Source organism: Aythya fuligula, chromosome 17 (genome assembly GCF_009819795.1).
Source record: "Aythya fuligula isolate bAytFul2 chromosome 17, bAytFul2.pri, whole genome shotgun sequence".
Classification (NCBI taxonomy): Eukaryota; Metazoa; Chordata; class Aves; order Anseriformes; family Anatidae; genus Aythya; species Aythya fuligula.
This window is the reverse complement of record NC_045575.1, coordinates 15,296,433-15,314,476: the sequence shown is the minus strand read 5'-3', so window position 1 is coordinate 15,314,476 and position 18,044 is coordinate 15,296,433. Positions and strand designations below refer to the sequence as shown.

The 18,044-nt window shown below is 41.2% G+C and overlaps 1 protein-coding gene across 1 annotated transcript in view; it reads left to right on the top strand.

Annotated features, from left to right (window-relative positions):
• The window catches only part of AACS (acetoacetyl-CoA synthetase), a 46,225-nt gene extending 30,193 nt beyond the window's left edge, over window positions 1-16,032 (top strand). The window contains exons 10-18 of the mRNA XM_032199183.1: window positions 536-660; window positions 7,089-7,153; window positions 7,337-7,459; window positions 8,749-8,862; window positions 9,028-9,153; window positions 10,733-10,802; window positions 11,774-11,832; window positions 13,090-13,292; window positions 15,831-16,032. Of these exons, the coding sequence (XP_032055074.1) occupies window positions 536-660; window positions 7,089-7,153; window positions 7,337-7,459; window positions 8,749-8,862; window positions 9,028-9,153; window positions 10,733-10,802; window positions 11,774-11,832; window positions 13,090-13,292; window positions 15,831-15,968 (1,023 nt within the window). The 3' untranslated portion in view covers window positions 15,969-16,032. The remainder of the gene's footprint in view (window positions 1-535; window positions 661-7,088; window positions 7,154-7,336; window positions 7,460-8,748; window positions 8,863-9,027; window positions 9,154-10,732; window positions 10,803-11,773; window positions 11,833-13,089; window positions 13,293-15,830) is intronic.
• Window positions 16,033-18,044: the final 2,012 nt, after the last annotated feature.

Here is an 18,044-nt window from a genome sequence, read left to right as displayed (position 1 = left end):
TGAACTTTGACACTACTAGTTGGTTTGTAGTACCTCCACAGAGGAATTATGATTACCTTGTCCTATCTTTTGACTCATGCTTTAAAGCTACATGTGTAGGGAGGTCTGGAATCCCTATGCCATTAGAGTATAATAAGGCAATATAAGGCAAGTTAGTTGAATGTTCATTTGGAATGTTCTAATCCAGCCTTGGGACAGGTGAGAGGATAAACAGCACTCCAGTCTTATTTTCTGATTCTTAAATAATATGATTAGAGGTAATCAGCAAAGATAAATATAAACTTGTGCTGGTTTAACAGTTTAAAACTTCCAGGCAAGGAGGAAAGTGGAGGGGAAGATAGCATATCTTGAACAAGGACAGAGAGCATGCTTTGGGCCAAATGATTATGTGAAAAGCCTTGCCTGTTCATTTTCTAGTTGTCTGTAGCTCTGCAGCTATATGACAACAATATTCCCGGCCCTGTGATACTGCTGCCAGGAAAGTGGATGATTAGCTGACAAAGATAGAAACTAATGGAGGTATTTTCTTTCCTAGACTGGCTGGATGATGTGGAACTGGTTAGTGACTGCACTTGCTACAGGAGCTTCAGTGGTCCTCTATGATGGATCTCCTCTAATTCCATCACCAAACGTGCTCTGGGACTTGATTGACAGACTGGGGTATGATCCTGTTAGGTTTACTGCAAAACCAACCTCATTAAAGGTGTCAAAAACTAGCACGTAGCCTGACAGTTTTGCCTTAATGTTGAGTAGAACTACTTAAAATTTAGCACTAAAAACAATATTTGAGAGAGCAGAAGAGAAAAAGAGCTGATTGTTTCAAAATCGATTCAGGTATTTGGATTCCAAGCAAACAAAGAATTTTGGTTCAATAGTCAGTTTTCAAGAGCAGCCTTTTTCAAAAGGCAATAATTGGGAGCAATCTAAAGAGTAATTTCTCAGTGCACAGAACTTAAAAGAATCTTTTGTTTCAGTCAGCACAACATATGACTTTTTATACAGCACTTTGACTTAAAGACAGAAATTGACTGGAAAGGCTCAGCAGGGCTGCTTATATTTTCATATTTTGCTCTTTAATCTGTAATATTAGATTCACCCTGTCAGGCAATTTGTTAATTGTTTTACATGGTCCTTTGTATCTAGCAATGCTCACTGCCCTCTCTCGAATCCAAGGGAAATAACAGGTATCATAAACAAATCCTGTGGTGGTGTTTTACTATAGTGGTTAAACTTTGCTTTTTGTATTTTTCCCACTTTTCTAACTGGATGTAAGGAGCGTAGATCTGAATGATGTTACTTTGTGGTAAAATAAGTGTCATTTTTAATTAGTAATTACCACCAATGAATTAATTTTAGAAAATGGATGCCAAAAGACTTTTTCCTGACTCTTGGTAATTATTAATTTAAATTTCACTGTCTTTTGTGCCATGAATTTAAAGATTGACATTTTATCTCTGGCTATTATAACTGAAGATTAATGCCTAGTTGGAATGTTTCCATTAAAAAACCAATAGCTTAACACCTCTTTCCCCTAGCATTCCCCCCCCAAACAGCAGAACAGGCAAAAATTTAGAATCAAGGAATAAGACAACTTATTTTTAAGCATTGTTTCTACATGCCAAAAGTAAGTGAAGATAACTCAAATGTGTCTGCATGTCTCACTTTTGTAATCTGGTGCTAAATGTGGTGGCCATCTGTGTGGTACTTCATAACGCAGTCTGTTCCCAACTGTCATATGCTACATGTTAAAAAAAAAAAAAAAAGCATTAAGACTACCTTGCTTCTCTGAAGATGTACCATACTTCCGTTCAGATATTTTGATGATACTATAAAAATATTCAATCTCGTACTTCATGGCAAGAATTACTTAAGTGGACTTCAATGAAAGATCTATTCAAGTGAACTGTGTTTAGTCACCACCCATCAGTTATCTAGTATTTGGAAAGAAATAATAGCAGATTAGTCTCTACATGTGCTGTAGAGAAAGTGTCAAAGAGTTTAAAAATACAGAGAAGCATTACATATTCTAACTATAAAATAAGCAATAATCTGAAGCATGGAAGGAAAGTAGGATATTACACAAGAGTAAAAATTGTTCATGTGTTTGTGATACATAGTAAGTGAAGTGAGGGAGAAGTTCAGTTGTGTGTGCTCTCATGGTGCTCGATAAATTGCTTTATGCAGAGATAGATAGATAGGCGCGCTCTCCAGAAAGTCGGTACACACGCAGACCGACTACCTGTTAAAAAATGCAGCAGTTCAGGTCACCGGATGCAAGGAGTGTCTGAGCCTGTTGCTGCCATTGGCGGGAGGCAGAGAAACTGCGTGCGTGAGGTGCGAGCAGGTGGATGATCTGGTCCGCATGGTGGCGGAGCTCAAGGAGGAGGTGGAGAGGTTGAGGGCCATCAGGGATTGTGAGCGGGAGATAGACTTCTGGAGTAACTCCCTGCAGGGCCTCAAGGGGAGGTGCCGAGGTGAGACTCCTCAAATGGGGGCGGACCCCCTGCCCTGTCCCCGTCGGGCAGAGGGAGGGGATCTGGGAGCTGAGGAGGAATGGAAACAGGTCCCTGCTCAACATCGCAGGCGATGCCCTCCCCTTCCGGCCCCACCTTCCCAGGTGCCCTTACGCAACAGGTTTGAGGCCCTAGAGATTGAGAGGCCGGTGTGTGAGGACGAGGTAGCAAATGTTCCCAGGAGGATGCCTGGGGTGAGGAGGTCAACTCCGCGCCTCAGGACTGCCTCCACCAAGAAAGACAGGAGGGTTATTGTTGTTGGTGACTCGATTCTTAGGGGAACAGAGGGCCCTATTTGTCGGCCTGACCCTACCCGTAGGGAAGTCTGCTGTCTCCCTGGGGCCAGGGTCAGGGATGTTGCCAGGAAGCTTCCTAACCTGGTACGCCCCTCTGACTATTACCCCCTTTTGATAGTCCAGGCAGGCAGTGATAACATCGAAGAGAGAAGCCTCAAGGCTATCAAAAGGGACTTTAGGGGACTGGGTCGGTTAGTGGATGGAGCGGGAGTGCAGGTGGTGTTTTCGTCCATCCCTACGGTGGCAGGGAGGGGTTCAGAGAGGACACGGAAAGCCCACCTGATAAACACGTGGCTCTGGGACTGGTGCCAACGCAGAAATCTTGGGTTTTTGATCATGGGGCACTTTACTCAGCACCTGGCCTGATGGCCGCAGATGGGTCCCTATCTTTTAGGGGAAAAAGGATCCTGGGCCAGGAGCTGGCAGGGCTCATTGAGAGGGCTTTAAACTAGGTAGGAAGGGGGATGGGGCTGAGGCTAGGATTGTTGGGGCTGTGCTAGGGGGAACAATGGCAAGGCCGGAGGATAAGACAATGGCCCAGCTGAAGTGCATCTACACCAATGCACGCAGCATGGGTAACAAACAGGAGGAGCTGGAAGCCATCGTGCGGCAGGCAGGCTACGACTTGGTTGCCATCACGGACACGTGGTGGGACCACTCTCATGACTGGAGTGCTGCAATGCCTGGCTATAAGCTCTATAGAAGGGACAGGCAGCATAGAAGGGGTGGTGGTGTGGCTCTCTATATTAGAGAGTCTTTCGAGGTTGTAGAACTCGAGGTTGGGAATGACAAGGTCGAGTCCCTTTGGGTTAGGATCGGCAGGGACAACAAGGCTAGTGTCCTGGTCGGGGTCTGCTATAGACCGCTGAACCAGGATGAGGAGACTGATGAGGAATTCTACAGGCAGGTGACAGAGGTTGCAAAATCGTCAGCTCTTGTACTCGTGGGGGACTTCAACTTCCCTGACATATCCTGGAAGCACAACACAGCCCTGAGAAAGCAGTCTAGGAGGTTTCTGGAGAGAGTGGAAGATAGCTTCCTGACGCAGCTGGTTAGTGAACCTACCAGGGGTGGCGCCCCGCTAGACCTTCTCTTCACAAACAGAGAAGGACTGGTGGAGGATGTGATTGTCGGGAGCTGTCTTGGGCAGAGTGACCACGCAATGGTGGAGTTCACTATTCTTGGCGAGGCCAGGAAGGGGACCAGTAAAACCGCTGTATTGGACTTTCGGAGGGCTGACTTTGAGCTGCTCAGGACACTGGTTGGTGGAGTCCCTTGGGAGGCGGTTCTGAAGGGCAGAGGAGTCCAGGAAGGCTGGGTGCTCTTCAAGAGGGAAATCTTAATGGCGCAGGAACGGTCTGTCCCCACGTGCCCAAAGACGAGCTGGCGGGGAAGAAGACCGGCCTGGCTCAACGGAGAATTGTGGCTTGAGCTTAGGAGAAAAAAGAGGGTTTATAAGCTTTGGAAAAGTGGGCAGGCCACTAGGGAGGACTTTAAAGAAGTAGCGAGGCTGTGCAGGGACAAAATTAGGAAGGCCAAAGCTCATCTGGAGCTCAATCTGGCTACTGCTGTTAAAGATAACAAAAAACATTTCTATAAATACATTAACACAAAAAGGAGGACTAAGGAGAATCTCCATCCTTTACTGGATGCGGGGGGAAACTTAGTTACAAGAGATGAGGAAAAGGCGGAGGTGCTCAATGCCTTCTTTGCCTCAGTCTTTAGCGGCAATACGGGATGTTCTCTGGATACTCAGTACCCTGAGCTGATGGAAGGGGATGGGGAGCAGGATGTGGCCCTCACTATCCATGAAGAACTGGTTGGTGACCTGCTACAGCACTTGGATGTGCACAAGTTGATGGCGCCGGATGGGATCCACCCAAGGGTACTGAGAGAACTGGCAGAGGAGCTGGCCAAGCCACTGTCCATCATTTATCAGCAGTCCTGGCGATCGGTGGAGGTCCCAATCGACTGGCGGCTAGCAAACGTGATGCCCATCTACAAGAAGGGCCGGAGGGCAGACCCGGGAAACTACAGGCCTGTCAGTTTGACCTCAGTACCAGGAAGGCTCATGGAGCAGATCCTCCTGAGAGTCATCATGCAGCACTTGCAGGGGAAGCAGGTGATCAGGCCCAGTCAGCATGGCTTTATGAAAGGCAGGTCATGCCTGACGAACCTGATCTCCTTCTATGACAAAGTGACGCGCTGGGTGGATAAGGGAAAGGCTGTGGCTGTGGTCTACCTTGACTTCAGCAAGGCTTTTGACACCGTCTCCCACAGCATTCTCCTCAAGAAACTGGCTGCTCTTGGCTTGGACTGGCACACGCTTAGTTGGGTTAGAAACTGGCTGGATAGCCGGGCCCAAAGAGTCGTGGTGAATGGAGCCAAGTCCAGTTGGAGGCCAGTCACTAGTGGCGTCCCCCAGGGCTCGGTGCTGGGGCCGGTCCTCTTTAATATCTTCATCGATGATCTGGACGAGGGCATTGAGTGCACCCTCAGTAAGTTTGCAGATGACACCAAGTTAGGTGCGTGTGTCGATCTGCTTGAGGGTAGGAAAGCTCTGCAGGAGGATCTGGATAGGCTGCACCGATGGGCTGAGGTCAACTGCATGAAGTTCAACAAGGCCAAGTGCCGGGTCCAGAACCTGGGGCGCAATAACCCCAAGCAGAGCTACAGGCTGGGAGAGGAATGGTTGGAGAGCTGCCAGGCAGAGAAGGACCTGGGAGTGATGGTGGATAGTCGGCTGAATATGAGCCAGCAGTGTGCTCAGGTGGCCAAGAAGGCCAACGGCATCCTGGCTTGTATCAGGAACGGTGTGACCAGCAGGGCTAGGGAGGTGATCGTCCCCCTGTACTCAGCTCTGGTGAGGCCGCACCTCGAGTACTGTGTTCAGTTTTGGGCCCCTCGCTACAAGAAGGACATGGAGTTGCTTGAGCGGGTGCAGAGAAGGGCGACGAGGCTGGTGAGGGGCCTGGAGAACAAGTCCTACAAGGAGTGGCTGAGGGAGCTGGGCTTGTTCAGCCTGGAGAAGAGGAGGCTCAGGGGCGACCTTATCGCTCTCTATGGGTACCTCAAGGGAGGCTGTAGCGAGGTGGGGGTTGGCCTGTTCTCCCACGTGCCTGGTGACAGGACGAGGGGGAATGGGCTTAAGTTGAGCCAGGGGAGGTTAGATGTTAGGAAGAACTTCTTTACTGAAAGGGTTGTGAGGCACTGGAACAGGCTGCCCAGGCAAGTGGTGGAGTCACCATCCCTGGAAGTCTTCAAAAGACGTTTAGATGTAGAGCTTAGGGAAATGGTTTAGTGGGGACTGTTAGCGTTAGGTCAGAGGTTGGACTCGATCTTGAGGTCTCTTCCAACCTAGAAAATTCTGTGATTCTGTGATAGTTGTGCAAGTAACCTGTCCCTGCCCAAAGGTAGCAGCCTGTCAACTGTCAGCCATGTAAATGGCAGAGGAAGACATCCGCGGTGATAGTGGGATAGCCCTCATTCCACTTCTGAAATGGTGGTATCATCTCAAGAGCTGTGCTACTTTTCATTTTGCCTTCAAGTGAAGATAGGATTTTGGTTTTAAATTAGTTATACTGATGTATGTACTACCGAAGTTCTGTGCATTCAACCTGTATCCCATTCTTATTTGTCTCTACACATGTTCTTGAGTAAGTTTATTGCTGTACTTTAAAACAAATTAGCAGAAAGCAGGAATAAGGTTTCCCGAAGTTCAGCAAAAATAGCAAATTAGCGCTTCCTCTGATAGAGTTGGGTACAGCAAACTAGAAACATAGAAGGGATACAGCCTTTCTTTTGAGTTGTAATTGTGTTGTATTGGAGAAGTTCTCCAATAATTTCACACAAAAATGAGAAGTGCCATGTTCCCTATTTGTCAAAAGTGAAAAATGGACAAGATTCCCAAAGCTGTATTTTATTTATTACGTTAATTGAAATATTTAACACTGTGCCTTCAGTGTTGTTGTGAAAGTCTTGCATAATGTAATTGCTCTGGGTCTTACTGCATTGTCATAAAGACTGGTGATATGCAACTGGGAGACAGAACGGTCTGCTCAGTCTTAAAGATACTAAACATGTCTCAACATTAATGACATGTGACCTCACTAACTTTGATTAGTCAAGCAATGTAGTTTCCTAAAGCTTTCAAAGTGCAAGGCACATCCTTTTGAGCCATCAATGTACAGAGTGCCTTCAGCCTCTGCTTACTACAGTGGGAATTACAGAATCTTAAAGTCTTTAAATACGTAGAACATTTAATTTTTTCTCCCTCTAGGATTACCATCCTTGGAACGGGTGCAAAGTGGCTGGCTGTGCTAGAAGAGAAAAACTTTAAACCATGTAAGTTTCCAAAGGCTATTGCATCTCCTTTTACCTTCCTTCCTGCCTTTCCTCTCAGGTTCTGGTTCTGAATCATGTCACAAACAAATCATTTATGTAATTTTTCTGGATTGTAGTGACAAATGGTTACAAACTCTTGTAAAAATTCTACCTTAACCTAGTTTGATTTCCTCCTTTTTTAAGGTGAAACACACAATCTCCAAACACTCCACACTATATTGTCTACAGGATCACCGCTCAAATCTCAAAGCTATGAGTATGTCTACAAACATATAAAAAATAGTGTCCTCCTTGGATCCATTTCAGGTGATGCTTTTATGCTATATGCATCTTGCTAATTGTTTGCCTGTGCATTTCCTTCTTGCTTGCTTGCTACATTGGCAAGCTTAGGCCTTGGATCATTCATGCTTGGGTATAGTTAGACTAAGTTGTCTCTTTTATGCAGAGATTCTCTGTATAATTCAGTATGCCATAATGAAGCTCATATGCAAGAGCTTTTAGGTAGAATGTTTCTGACACGGTGGATGTTTGGGGTTTTTTGCTTTTTTAAGCAGGATCATTTATTTTGACTGGCTGTCCTTTGGGGTAACAGGGTGAGATCAAGAAAAGAGCCTATTAACCTACAGAACGCAGTGTTCTGAAAATAGCTGAGTTTAGCAGGAAATTCTCTTAAAGGTTTTTCCTTAGTCCCATTTCAATTCTTTTATGCCACATAATTGGCACTGCAGACAGATTTTTGTAAATTATATAATTAGAGAATCAAGCCCACATACTGTGTGGTTTGTTGTAAGGAGTGCTGGCTGAGGCAACTTGTATTCATACATGTATAAGGTCCCTCATTCTGCTTTGTAGTGAAGGCTGAATTTTCACAAGGCTTTTTAACTTAGTTTAGTCTGATTTTAGAATCTGAGTATTCTGCTACTGCGGTCACTTCTGACTCTGGTATTAGTAAGAGTACTATACTACTATTGTTACTGTAGACATTAATGGTCTCAAATGTGGAAGACTAATTTTTCAGTAAAGCTATCAGTATTATTCTTGTCCTAGAATTCTACGTCTTTAAGGTCCTAGAATATAAGTATTTCAATTAGGCAAGCACTATGATAATACTTATTTTTAGTTGAGATAACTGTTCATATTGTGTTTGCCTCCTCCCTCCAAACTACTGTGCTAATGAGAACAAAAAAGTATTGAATGGAACAGTTTAAACTAATGAAAACAAACAAGAAAACATTTTCAAGTGATCTTGAATATCTTAACTCTGTAAACTAGAGCCTGTTTGTTTTCTCAGTCTTCTATAAGTGGAAATTTCCTTAAATGGTTAAAGAAACTACTGGAAGGAGAAAAGTTATGCCTTAGGGAATGTTTGTGTGTGAAGGCAATATGTGTGTGAAGAGATGCACATCTAAAGTAAGAGAAGAAACCTCCTTTACGACAAGTCATGTTACATCCTAGATAATGCTGACTCTTATTCTGTGCTGCTTAATGTGGTTCAGAAGCATTTGGCAAACATAGTAGTCTGCTTTTCTAGAGTTCTTATGTAGTTTAGCTTTTTACAAAATGTACTGTGTAATCTAAATGGACTTTTATTACAGGTGGGACAGATATAATTTCATGTTTCATGGGTCAAAATGTTACAATTCCAGTTTACAAAGGAGAAATTCAGGCCAGAAATCTTGGAATGGCTGTAGAAGCATGGAATGATGAAGGTAACTATTATCCGGATAATATCATCCAAAAATATTACTTCACTTACAAAATACAGCAGGTATAACCTTAATTTTCAGTCATCAGATGTCTAACAGTCCGCTGTTTTGGTGCTCCCTTCTTTACAGAAGAGAAATGCAGACAATGCCTCTTTCTTTTGTAAACAGGGAAGCCAGTTTGGGGTGAAAGTGGAGAGCTGGTTTGTACCAAACCTATTCCCTGTCAACCTACGCACTTCTGGAACGATGAGAATGGAAGCAAATACAGGAAGGCTTATTTTTCAAAATTCCCAGGTATGTAACCAAGGGTGTTGGACACTGCTTAAGCTGACCAAGAGTATAGATTGTATTGCTGCTATTAGGAAGGTACAGCTTTATTCCTGCCCAGTGATGGGCAGATGCAGCTCTAAATCTAGATTTCCAGGGTGAGAAATCCAAGGCATATCTGATAATTCTCACTCTGTTTTTTAGTGCTTTGTTATGAATATGGATCCAAATCACTTAAGAAGAATCTCTGGAAAGTGCCAATCCCATTTTGCTCCTGGTGTCATTGTGCAGATATATGGCTATAACAGCTTGATAATCTGCAATGCAGACATAGACTGCTTGGCATGAGTGTGAAGTGGAAGTGCTGAATAGGTCAGGGAGCAATCTGCCATTAATGAGTGCTGTAGCACCTCTGCCAGGTTGCTTCTACCTAGCAGGAGTGAATCCTAAGGCATAAGTACTGGGCTGCTACCTCATTAGCATGAAGCTTAAGTATGTGCTGCCTCCAACATACGTATTCTGCATTCATAGTTTCCCACTTCTGGTAAGAGGAAAGGAAAGCTTCTGGCTCTCAGCATCTTCCTAATCATCTTGAGCTGTGCTCACTGAGTTTTTTGCTTATGTGGTATAGGGATGCTGAACTCCCTGCTGCCTACGGGGCGGGGGCTTATAGGAGCAAGACCTCAAGCTGCTTCTTTCTGGAGATAGCTTTTCTATAAATAGCAGTAATACAAAGTAGAATTGCAAGAAAAGTCGGGATGTGCAGCAGGAGATAATCATACAGGAAAACTGAAGGAATGTTGAAGCTCGCTTGTGAGCATTATTCTAATTGGAAAAAATCAGAGTCATTGGACTGAAGTAACTGTTTCAGAGATTCTGTCTGAAAATCCTTTTCTAGTTTTCCTTGTTAATGGGATTAAGGTTGTAACAGGTACAAGAGAAAATAGTGTTATGTGCATATGCATGTGTGTTACCAAGGTTTTGTTTTTCTGTAAAAAAAAAAAAAAAAAAAAAATTTTTGCATTTGTGTGTGTGGCAGACAATGGTCGTGGTCTCAGTCTTAAAAATATTACAGAAGTTATTCCAACTCTGAAGAGCCAAATCTGATATTACATAATAAAGAGCATTAAGCACAGAGAAGCTCCTTAGCAAACTGCTGAGACGTATTGTGCAAACCCAGAGAGCTGCTTGTGCAGAATCATGCATTGTGAAAGAAGTGGGTCAAGAAAGACTGGTGGGAGTATCATTAGCTTTGTGAAAGATTTTGTTTCCTCAAAATGTGGCGTTCAGGGCAGAATTTCATCAGTTTTCTCAAGGATGCTAGATAGCCTGCAAACAAGCAATCATAAAGTAACCTAGGGTTTGATCGTAATGTGTGAGCTACCCTTGTGTGAGCGAGCTTGTTGTAATAAATGTAATATGGATTGTTTGCACAGTTAAGTACTGCTACATTTGCTGTGGGTAGCTCTCAAAATACATATGATGTGTTAGGATTCTTGCTGTAAAACAGATGGAAAAATGGATGGTACGCCTGTTGTTACACCAATGTCTTTTGTGAGTAGAAGGATGAGAAACCAGCTGCTTAACCTTTGTCATTCTCAAATAGGTGTTTGGGCCCATGGGGATTACTGCAAAATTAATCCCAAAACAGGAGGAATTGTGATGCTTGGTCGCAGGTACAGTATTTTGGATAAAATGTTCTGAATAAACAAGCTTTAAGAATTGGGAACTTTACCTTGGAGCATAATGTACACAACTGTCTATCATGCCTGTTTAGAATTTGGATTGTTAAATTCCATGTTACGGATCTGAGTCCTTGAATTAATCAAAGCAGCTGTATTAGAGGGAAGGGAGAGCATTTCTAAGTGCTGCCACATTGTGTATAAGCAAATGAAGATGATGTTTGACTTGGTTTAGTTTTCCATGATTTATAGTAATGGCTCAGCATTTGGTTGGTTTGGGAGCACAGCACATTCGAGTGGAGAATCAGGAAAACTGTTTTTCTGTTCTTGGCTTTGCTATTGACTTGCTTTATAGTGCAGCTTTATTACAAAAAATCAGGTATAAAGTTGTGCTTGTCTTAGAGATCGTAGAAAAATTCAAGGTCAAGGTCACAAATGTGGCTAAATTTTCTGTTTGCATTTACAAGCTGCTGTTCAAAACTAAGTTGAATGACTTGAAGTTTTTTGGCATTGCCACAGACAGACCTACACAACAGATAGAAGGTATGAGGCTGCTATATATGAAATGCAAGTTCTAGCTATAAGATACTGGAAACTAATGGCACACAATTGCAATAAAATGCAGACTAGAAAGACTTTTGATCTGTTTTCTTGTTGGTGGTAAATACATATATTTCTAAGCTAAAATGAGAAATAACGACCTCATTTGGGCTGCTGGAAAGAAGAGGGAGGAGGAAAGGTAAATGAATAATGCTGAGGTTCTCTGAAGGTTCTCTGAAATTTCATTCTAATGAGCAAAAGGCCTTTTTCACAGAACTTAATTCTTTTAAAATTCTGTTTCTGAGGTGGCTGCCTGCATATTCCCTGCATGAAATTCAGAGAAACTTGGTTAATTGCATCATTTTTTCTTTTGATCAAACTCTAATTACATTTTAATGCTTCTTTGTTTTGTGTGTTACTTTCAGTGATGGTACATTAAATCCAAATGGAGTAAGATTTGGAAGTTCTGAAATCTATAACATAGGTATGAAATTAACTTTCCACATCTTTCATCTATGACCTTGTTGATTTAAATCTGAAATATATGCATTATACAAGTGTTTGAAAAGATTAAGTAATAAGGCCTACTGTTCTTCAAATGGAAGATGGTACAGACCATATTAGCATTAACCGTAAAAGTCTGTCTTGTAGGCCTGAAATTGGTTGCCTTCCTAAAATGTCTGTAGGACTGAAAATGACTTATTGAGATGTTCTTCAAGATGTTGCTTTCATATAACAAGGTCTTACAGATATTTCATGCAAGTTAATAAGAGTACCTAAACTCTGAGGCTATCCTTTCTTTTTTTTCTGCCTAAGACAAGCTCTTGACATTGATTTATTTTATCATTCCTAATGATAAGTGATTGAGCTTATGCTACCATAACTGACTGAGTAATGATTCCAGGAACCAGGACAGAAGGATTGCAGTTGATTCCAAAAGTGTAAGAGGAAGGTGGGGAGGCTAAATTGCACTGCCATAACCTTCTGAATGTAAATAGTGTTTTGCTGGAAGCAACATCTTCCTAGTGTTGTGTGAGATTTGAAGGATCAGCCTCCCTCATCTGTGGAAGAGCTGTGTGGGTGTTCATGGCAGCTGCCCTGGGTCATGCTCCATTTCAACACTTCTGTACTTAAACTGGGGAACAGTCTCTGGTTGGAACTGGCACAAAGGTTCAAGGTTTATCCTGGTACAAACCTGGGTCTGCCTCCCCAGGTTTGATGGTTCTGTAGTATAAATAGCAGCTTTAGCAGGGACTGGTTTGAACTCTTAGTATTTAAATCCAGTTCCCATGAGAATGTCAAGCTGCACACAGTTTCAAATGTCTATCTTGTGAAAGGTGGTGTTACTGGTTGTGCACAGGTGCTAGTCTGGGACTTGGGCACCTGTTGCCACTCCTTGTTCCTGTGTGACCAGTCAGTTTTCTATCTAAGCAGCAATGGGTATTGCAAGAAAAGCCAAAGAAAACAGTTTAGCATAAAAGTCATTGTCAATCCCAGAAGTTCTAGCAGACTACTGTTGCCCTGGTGTAAGTATCTTTGGTCCTTAAGCGCCGTTTTGCACCTGAGTAGGAGTTAGGATTACGAAGTACCTGAAGGGAGGACTAATAGATGAACCAATCCAGGAAGTCTGTTTTTCCCATTTAGCTCTAGGGCAGGTGATGCATTTCTTTTGGTGCAATTAGAGAAAATGTGCACCCAGAATATAACAAAAGCCTGTGTTAAAAAGGACTTTTTTTTTCAGTTGAGGCCTTTGAGGAGGTTTCAGATAGCCTCTGCATCCCTCAGTACAACAAAGATGGGGAGGAAAGGGTGATACTCTTCTTGAAGATGGCACTAAACCACACGTTCAGCGAGGATCTGGTGAAAAGAATTCGAGATGCAATACGTGTAGCGCTTTCTGCCAGGCATGTTCCAAGCCTCATTCTAGAAACCAAAGGCATTCCGGTATGTCATGAAAAATGCTGCCTACTTTTTTTCTTTGTCACCTTGAATAGTAATTAAGGAGCAGTTGTCATTGCTCTTCAAACCCACATGCATGGAAATTTTAGCATCTCAAAAGTGTATTTGAGCTTTATAAATAGTTTGTCTGTGTTGCCTAGCAACATCATTTCATCTCCTTTTCAGCTAAGCATGTTTTTGTTTTTTTTTAACAATACCTAAAAATGCCCATTCTCAGTTTATAAATATGTGCTGCATTTTCTCAGTAATACATACTTAAAGTCTTTTAAAGGAAAATATTAAGAAGGTAATTTAACTTCAGCTTTTCAGGCTACCCATAAGCTTGTTTTTTTTTGTTTTCTTGTTTGAAATAACATTCTTATGAAAGCTGAGAGCACTGAGCAAATTTATAAAATCATTTTGTAAACCATTTCACTTTTACATCTGTTTAGCCATTTAAATGTATCTCTATCACTGTCTTACCAATAGCAATAACTAAAATAAAATTCTTCTGCTTACAAAAGGGAGAAGAAAGTCTTATAGCTAAATGTACTGCATGCTCAGTCTTCTGGAGTTGTGAAATGCAGTACTTTACACTACTCTTCCTTGCAGTGTGAACTCTTTTTTGGGATGCTTGGCTTTTTTCCTAGTCCTCTCTTGATGCTACAGCCTCCCCAGCAGCTCTATGGACAGCTCATTGCAGGATGGGGGTACAGAGAGTACTCGTCTCAAGGCCATTTGCACACACACTTGAGTGAGTCCAGAGGAAAGGCTCGAGGCTCCAGCCCAACCATCTGGTATTCTGACACGCATTTACTGCCAATATAGGTTTCTATGTGGAAATGGTCTAGGGTTTAGGACTGCCAGCCTCCATATAATGCACAGTCATTTGGATGTGATCTCTTTAGTTACTTCTGTTTCAGGCCACTGCTGTCCAACAGTATTAGGTAGAAAATGTTGTCTTAGCATGAATGTAAAATCTCCTGCACCTGTTAAATCATGAAGGCTAGATTTTCTAGGCTGCAATTTAGCTTCTGCATTAAGTGTTGAACTTGTAAACTGCATAAATCACTGGAATGTACAGTATAAAGTTGATGGCAGTGAGGTGTTTATGATGGTCTGTCCCTCAGGAAAGCCTGTTTGGATCATTAATTAGTTCACACTTTGACTGAATTTAAAATTGAGTGAATGTTAATTACATTTTAGGTAAATATGCCAGTAGTAAAGTGATCAAAGCTGTCTCCTATCTTTCTTTGAAGTTTTTGCTTGGAATGGAAACCTCTTTCTTCTACTTATAGAAATGTATTTGAATCTCCACCTGAAATACAGCCTAATCCTAATGGAATACTGACACTGCATACTGGTAGAAGTAAATAACATAGCTCTGTTGATTTACTGATCACTTCAGTAATGCAAAGCATGGTTTTTAATGGCATCTCTGGGTGCTGAAGAACATTGCAAATTCTTTGTGCAAATCTTTCTAGTCCTGTCCTGACGAGATAAGCACTCTGATCGTGACCTACAAGATGCTTGCCTGTTTGATTAAACAATTTAGCTTTGCTGAACAGTCTGTAATCTTTTTTTAAAGTGGACAGTTCCCTTCCAGTCCACTTAAATTTCACAAGTTTTCAGAAACCAGAACACTTAAGTTGCTTATTGTCGAGGAGGAAGATTGATTGCTTAAGGTGATTCAAGAGGGTAGGATTACACATGACTTCAGTAGTTTTAATGAGAAAAAGTTTGTTTTAGCATCAAGAGCAACACTGAAAGAATGTATTGAATTAACGATTGTTTAGCCTGCTCTGAAAGATTGATGATGAAAAGTGGTGATTCCTGGAAAGGAGTTTCAACAGCTTTGGAAGCCTGGAACAACCTGGGTTCCTTGATCAGCAGGACCAGATTCAGTAGTAGAGCAAGTTTGGTTTTAATTTCCAGAGGAGACAGACACAGCTAAGGATGTGTTTGAAAGTCAACTTTTCAGGGTTTCCTAAAACTTTACAGTGATGCTAACCAAAAGGAAGGTAGTATTAAAACCTTGATGCAAATAAAAACAGAGAAGGTCATCTAAAAATATATTTTAAGCTCGGTGTTTCATTTAACCCTATTATGAGAAAGGCTGTACATTTAAGGTAAGTCATGGGTTTTAGTATCCCAAAGACCAGTCACTGGGTTTGGGCTTTGAGCTCACCCTTAGAAAATTAAAAAAAAATATTTGAAAACTGGATGTGTCAAAACATAAAATGACAAATTTTTAGTGTTGATACCACAATTCTGATCTGGTTCCATTGGCTTAAACTGGAGCATCATCAGGTTCTCACAGTATTACCAAATAGGTGATTTTAATTTATTACTCGTATCAACTGTTCTTCAAATTCCACTTTTCAAGTGATGCAGAAAATATTCTGATGCATCAAATACCACAGGAAAGGGAAGACATTGTGCTAAATCATCACTGGGTTCTTGGGTAGGTGGTGAGGCTTTTTATTTTTTCATAAAGTTACTACCTGAAAAGTGTAATTTTGCAATTCTGGTTTTGTTTTTCAGTACACGATAAATGGAAAGAAAGTGGAAGTAGCTGTGAAGCAAATAATTGCGGGGAAAGAAGTTGAGCAGCGGGGAGCTTTCTCAAACCCAGAGACTTTGGACCTCTACCAAAATATTCCTGAGCTTCAGAATTTTTGAAGTCGTGTGTTCTTTTTTCATGTCTTTGTTCTGTGTTTGTTTTGTATATAACAATACTATATGTAAAAAAAAAAAAAAAGCTATTTAATACTAATGGTTGTTTTAAAATAATAAAATATTTTGTTAAGTGCATTATGAAAGGCTTGGGTAAAGTTTAGCTCCCTTATATTGGTTAAATATGCCATATGTCTTGGAGTTTTTTTTCCAGCCTGGAAGGAGGAACCTGCCTGTTTTGATTTTTATATATATGATAAATACATCTTTTCTGGTTAGTTTTTACATCAGTAGACCATCAAATGGGAGCACCGGTAGCAGAAGTTACAGTTATGATAATAAAATGTCGTTCATAAGATGTTCACTTTTTTTTTAAACTGGATTTTCAGCATCTTTATTTTTCAGTTCATGTGTTTCAGAGGTACCTGCAAGGAATATACAGTGATTTTAGCTACTTGACTATGAAACATAGAAATATTCTATATGTAGTGCGCATTTAAATGTTTTTATAAAACCAAATCATAATGCACTAAACCTGTTCGACTTGACTCAGAATAATTTCAGTCTTGAAATATTTCATGGTACTCCTGAAGGTAATTGCCGCTTCATTTTGTGATGTAACCTTCTTGTTTTAAGCTCTTAGTTCATTGACTTCTGGGGATTTGGAAGGTGGGGGAGCAATCACCTCTGTATTTCTGGTGTAACTCAAGGTTATTTCTGTGGAATTTACAGTAATTACTCTGGGTTTAATATTATTGTAGCCGAAGATGTCATCCTGCTTTTTTGTTTTGAGGTTCTTTATTGGCTATAAAGTAACAATCCAGTGTTATGTTAGCTGAAGAATTCCAGTGTTCACTTATAAAAGCTAATGGTTTTGTAACTTTTTTACTAAATGTCATATTGAAAGTGAAAGACTAAAGCGTTTTCTAGCTCTGTATCCTTCCAGTTCATAAAGGGAAAAATACTGTAATGAACAGTACAATGGAAGCATTAAAGCATTGTTTTTTTCATAAAGAAAATGATTGCGGTAGTTGTACCAAACCTCTGGCATTGTTTTCTCCTGCACTATTTGAACTTTGTGGGTTAAGTATTTAATGCATTAAAATAATGGATGTCTTTACAATTGTGTTGAATGCATTCAACAGTTATAGAGTTAATCAAAATAAATTGATTCTTTATAATATATATTTGTTTCCACTTCCACTCAGTTGTCTCAATTTTGTTTTCCTTTAGACCAGTTGTCATGGAACCATTTTTAGCTTAATTTGATTTTAATGGTTTTATGCAAACTCCACCCCACTATAAAATTGTTCTCTGAAAGTTTTACCCTATTTTTTTACTCTATTTTTTCTAATGCAGAGCCCAGGAGAAGTAAAACATTGGTGCCAGTTGTTTGCATGGTTGGCTCATTTAAAAGGTCACAAGTAAACAGAGGAGGAAGAAAGTGTGCTGAAACACTGCCCTGGATCAGTACGGTAAGAAGTTGTAGGTTGCGATGTGTTAGCTGCTAACAGGTATAGGTCTGTGGAAAGGTGCACACTCAGCCACTGCTTAGGGCAAAATCAAGGAGTTTGTGGGGGTCATGTTTAGCTGCAACTAGTAAAAGTTAATTGTATGTTTCCTCCCCCCGGTGATAGATCTCAGCTACCTAGCTTCAGTAAGCTGAAGGCTGTTGCAGAATATGTCAAGTATTGCTGCTAATTCAGTAAGAGTGCAACTGCCCCTCTCAGACGGTCTGTGGCAGTCAAAAGAATGCAGTCATCATGGACACCACCTCTGCATTCACTGCGGGGTGCAGAAATACCTCATTAGCAAATAGGACTTTAAACGAGCTGGCTTCCATTTGACTTTTTGAACTGTACCAAGTTGGACAATATAACATGCTAGCATGATAAATGTGATAATATAAATACTAAGCAGCCATTAGAAAAGTATAAAAAATGAACTATCCAGCTGTCAATAATCTATGATTAAAAGTACTTTTAAATTCCTTTCCCCTCTGGCATGCTATATATAATTTTACATTAACTGTGACTTTGTATTCATTAAAACTTCATTAGATTGTTCTTTAATTCATGCAAA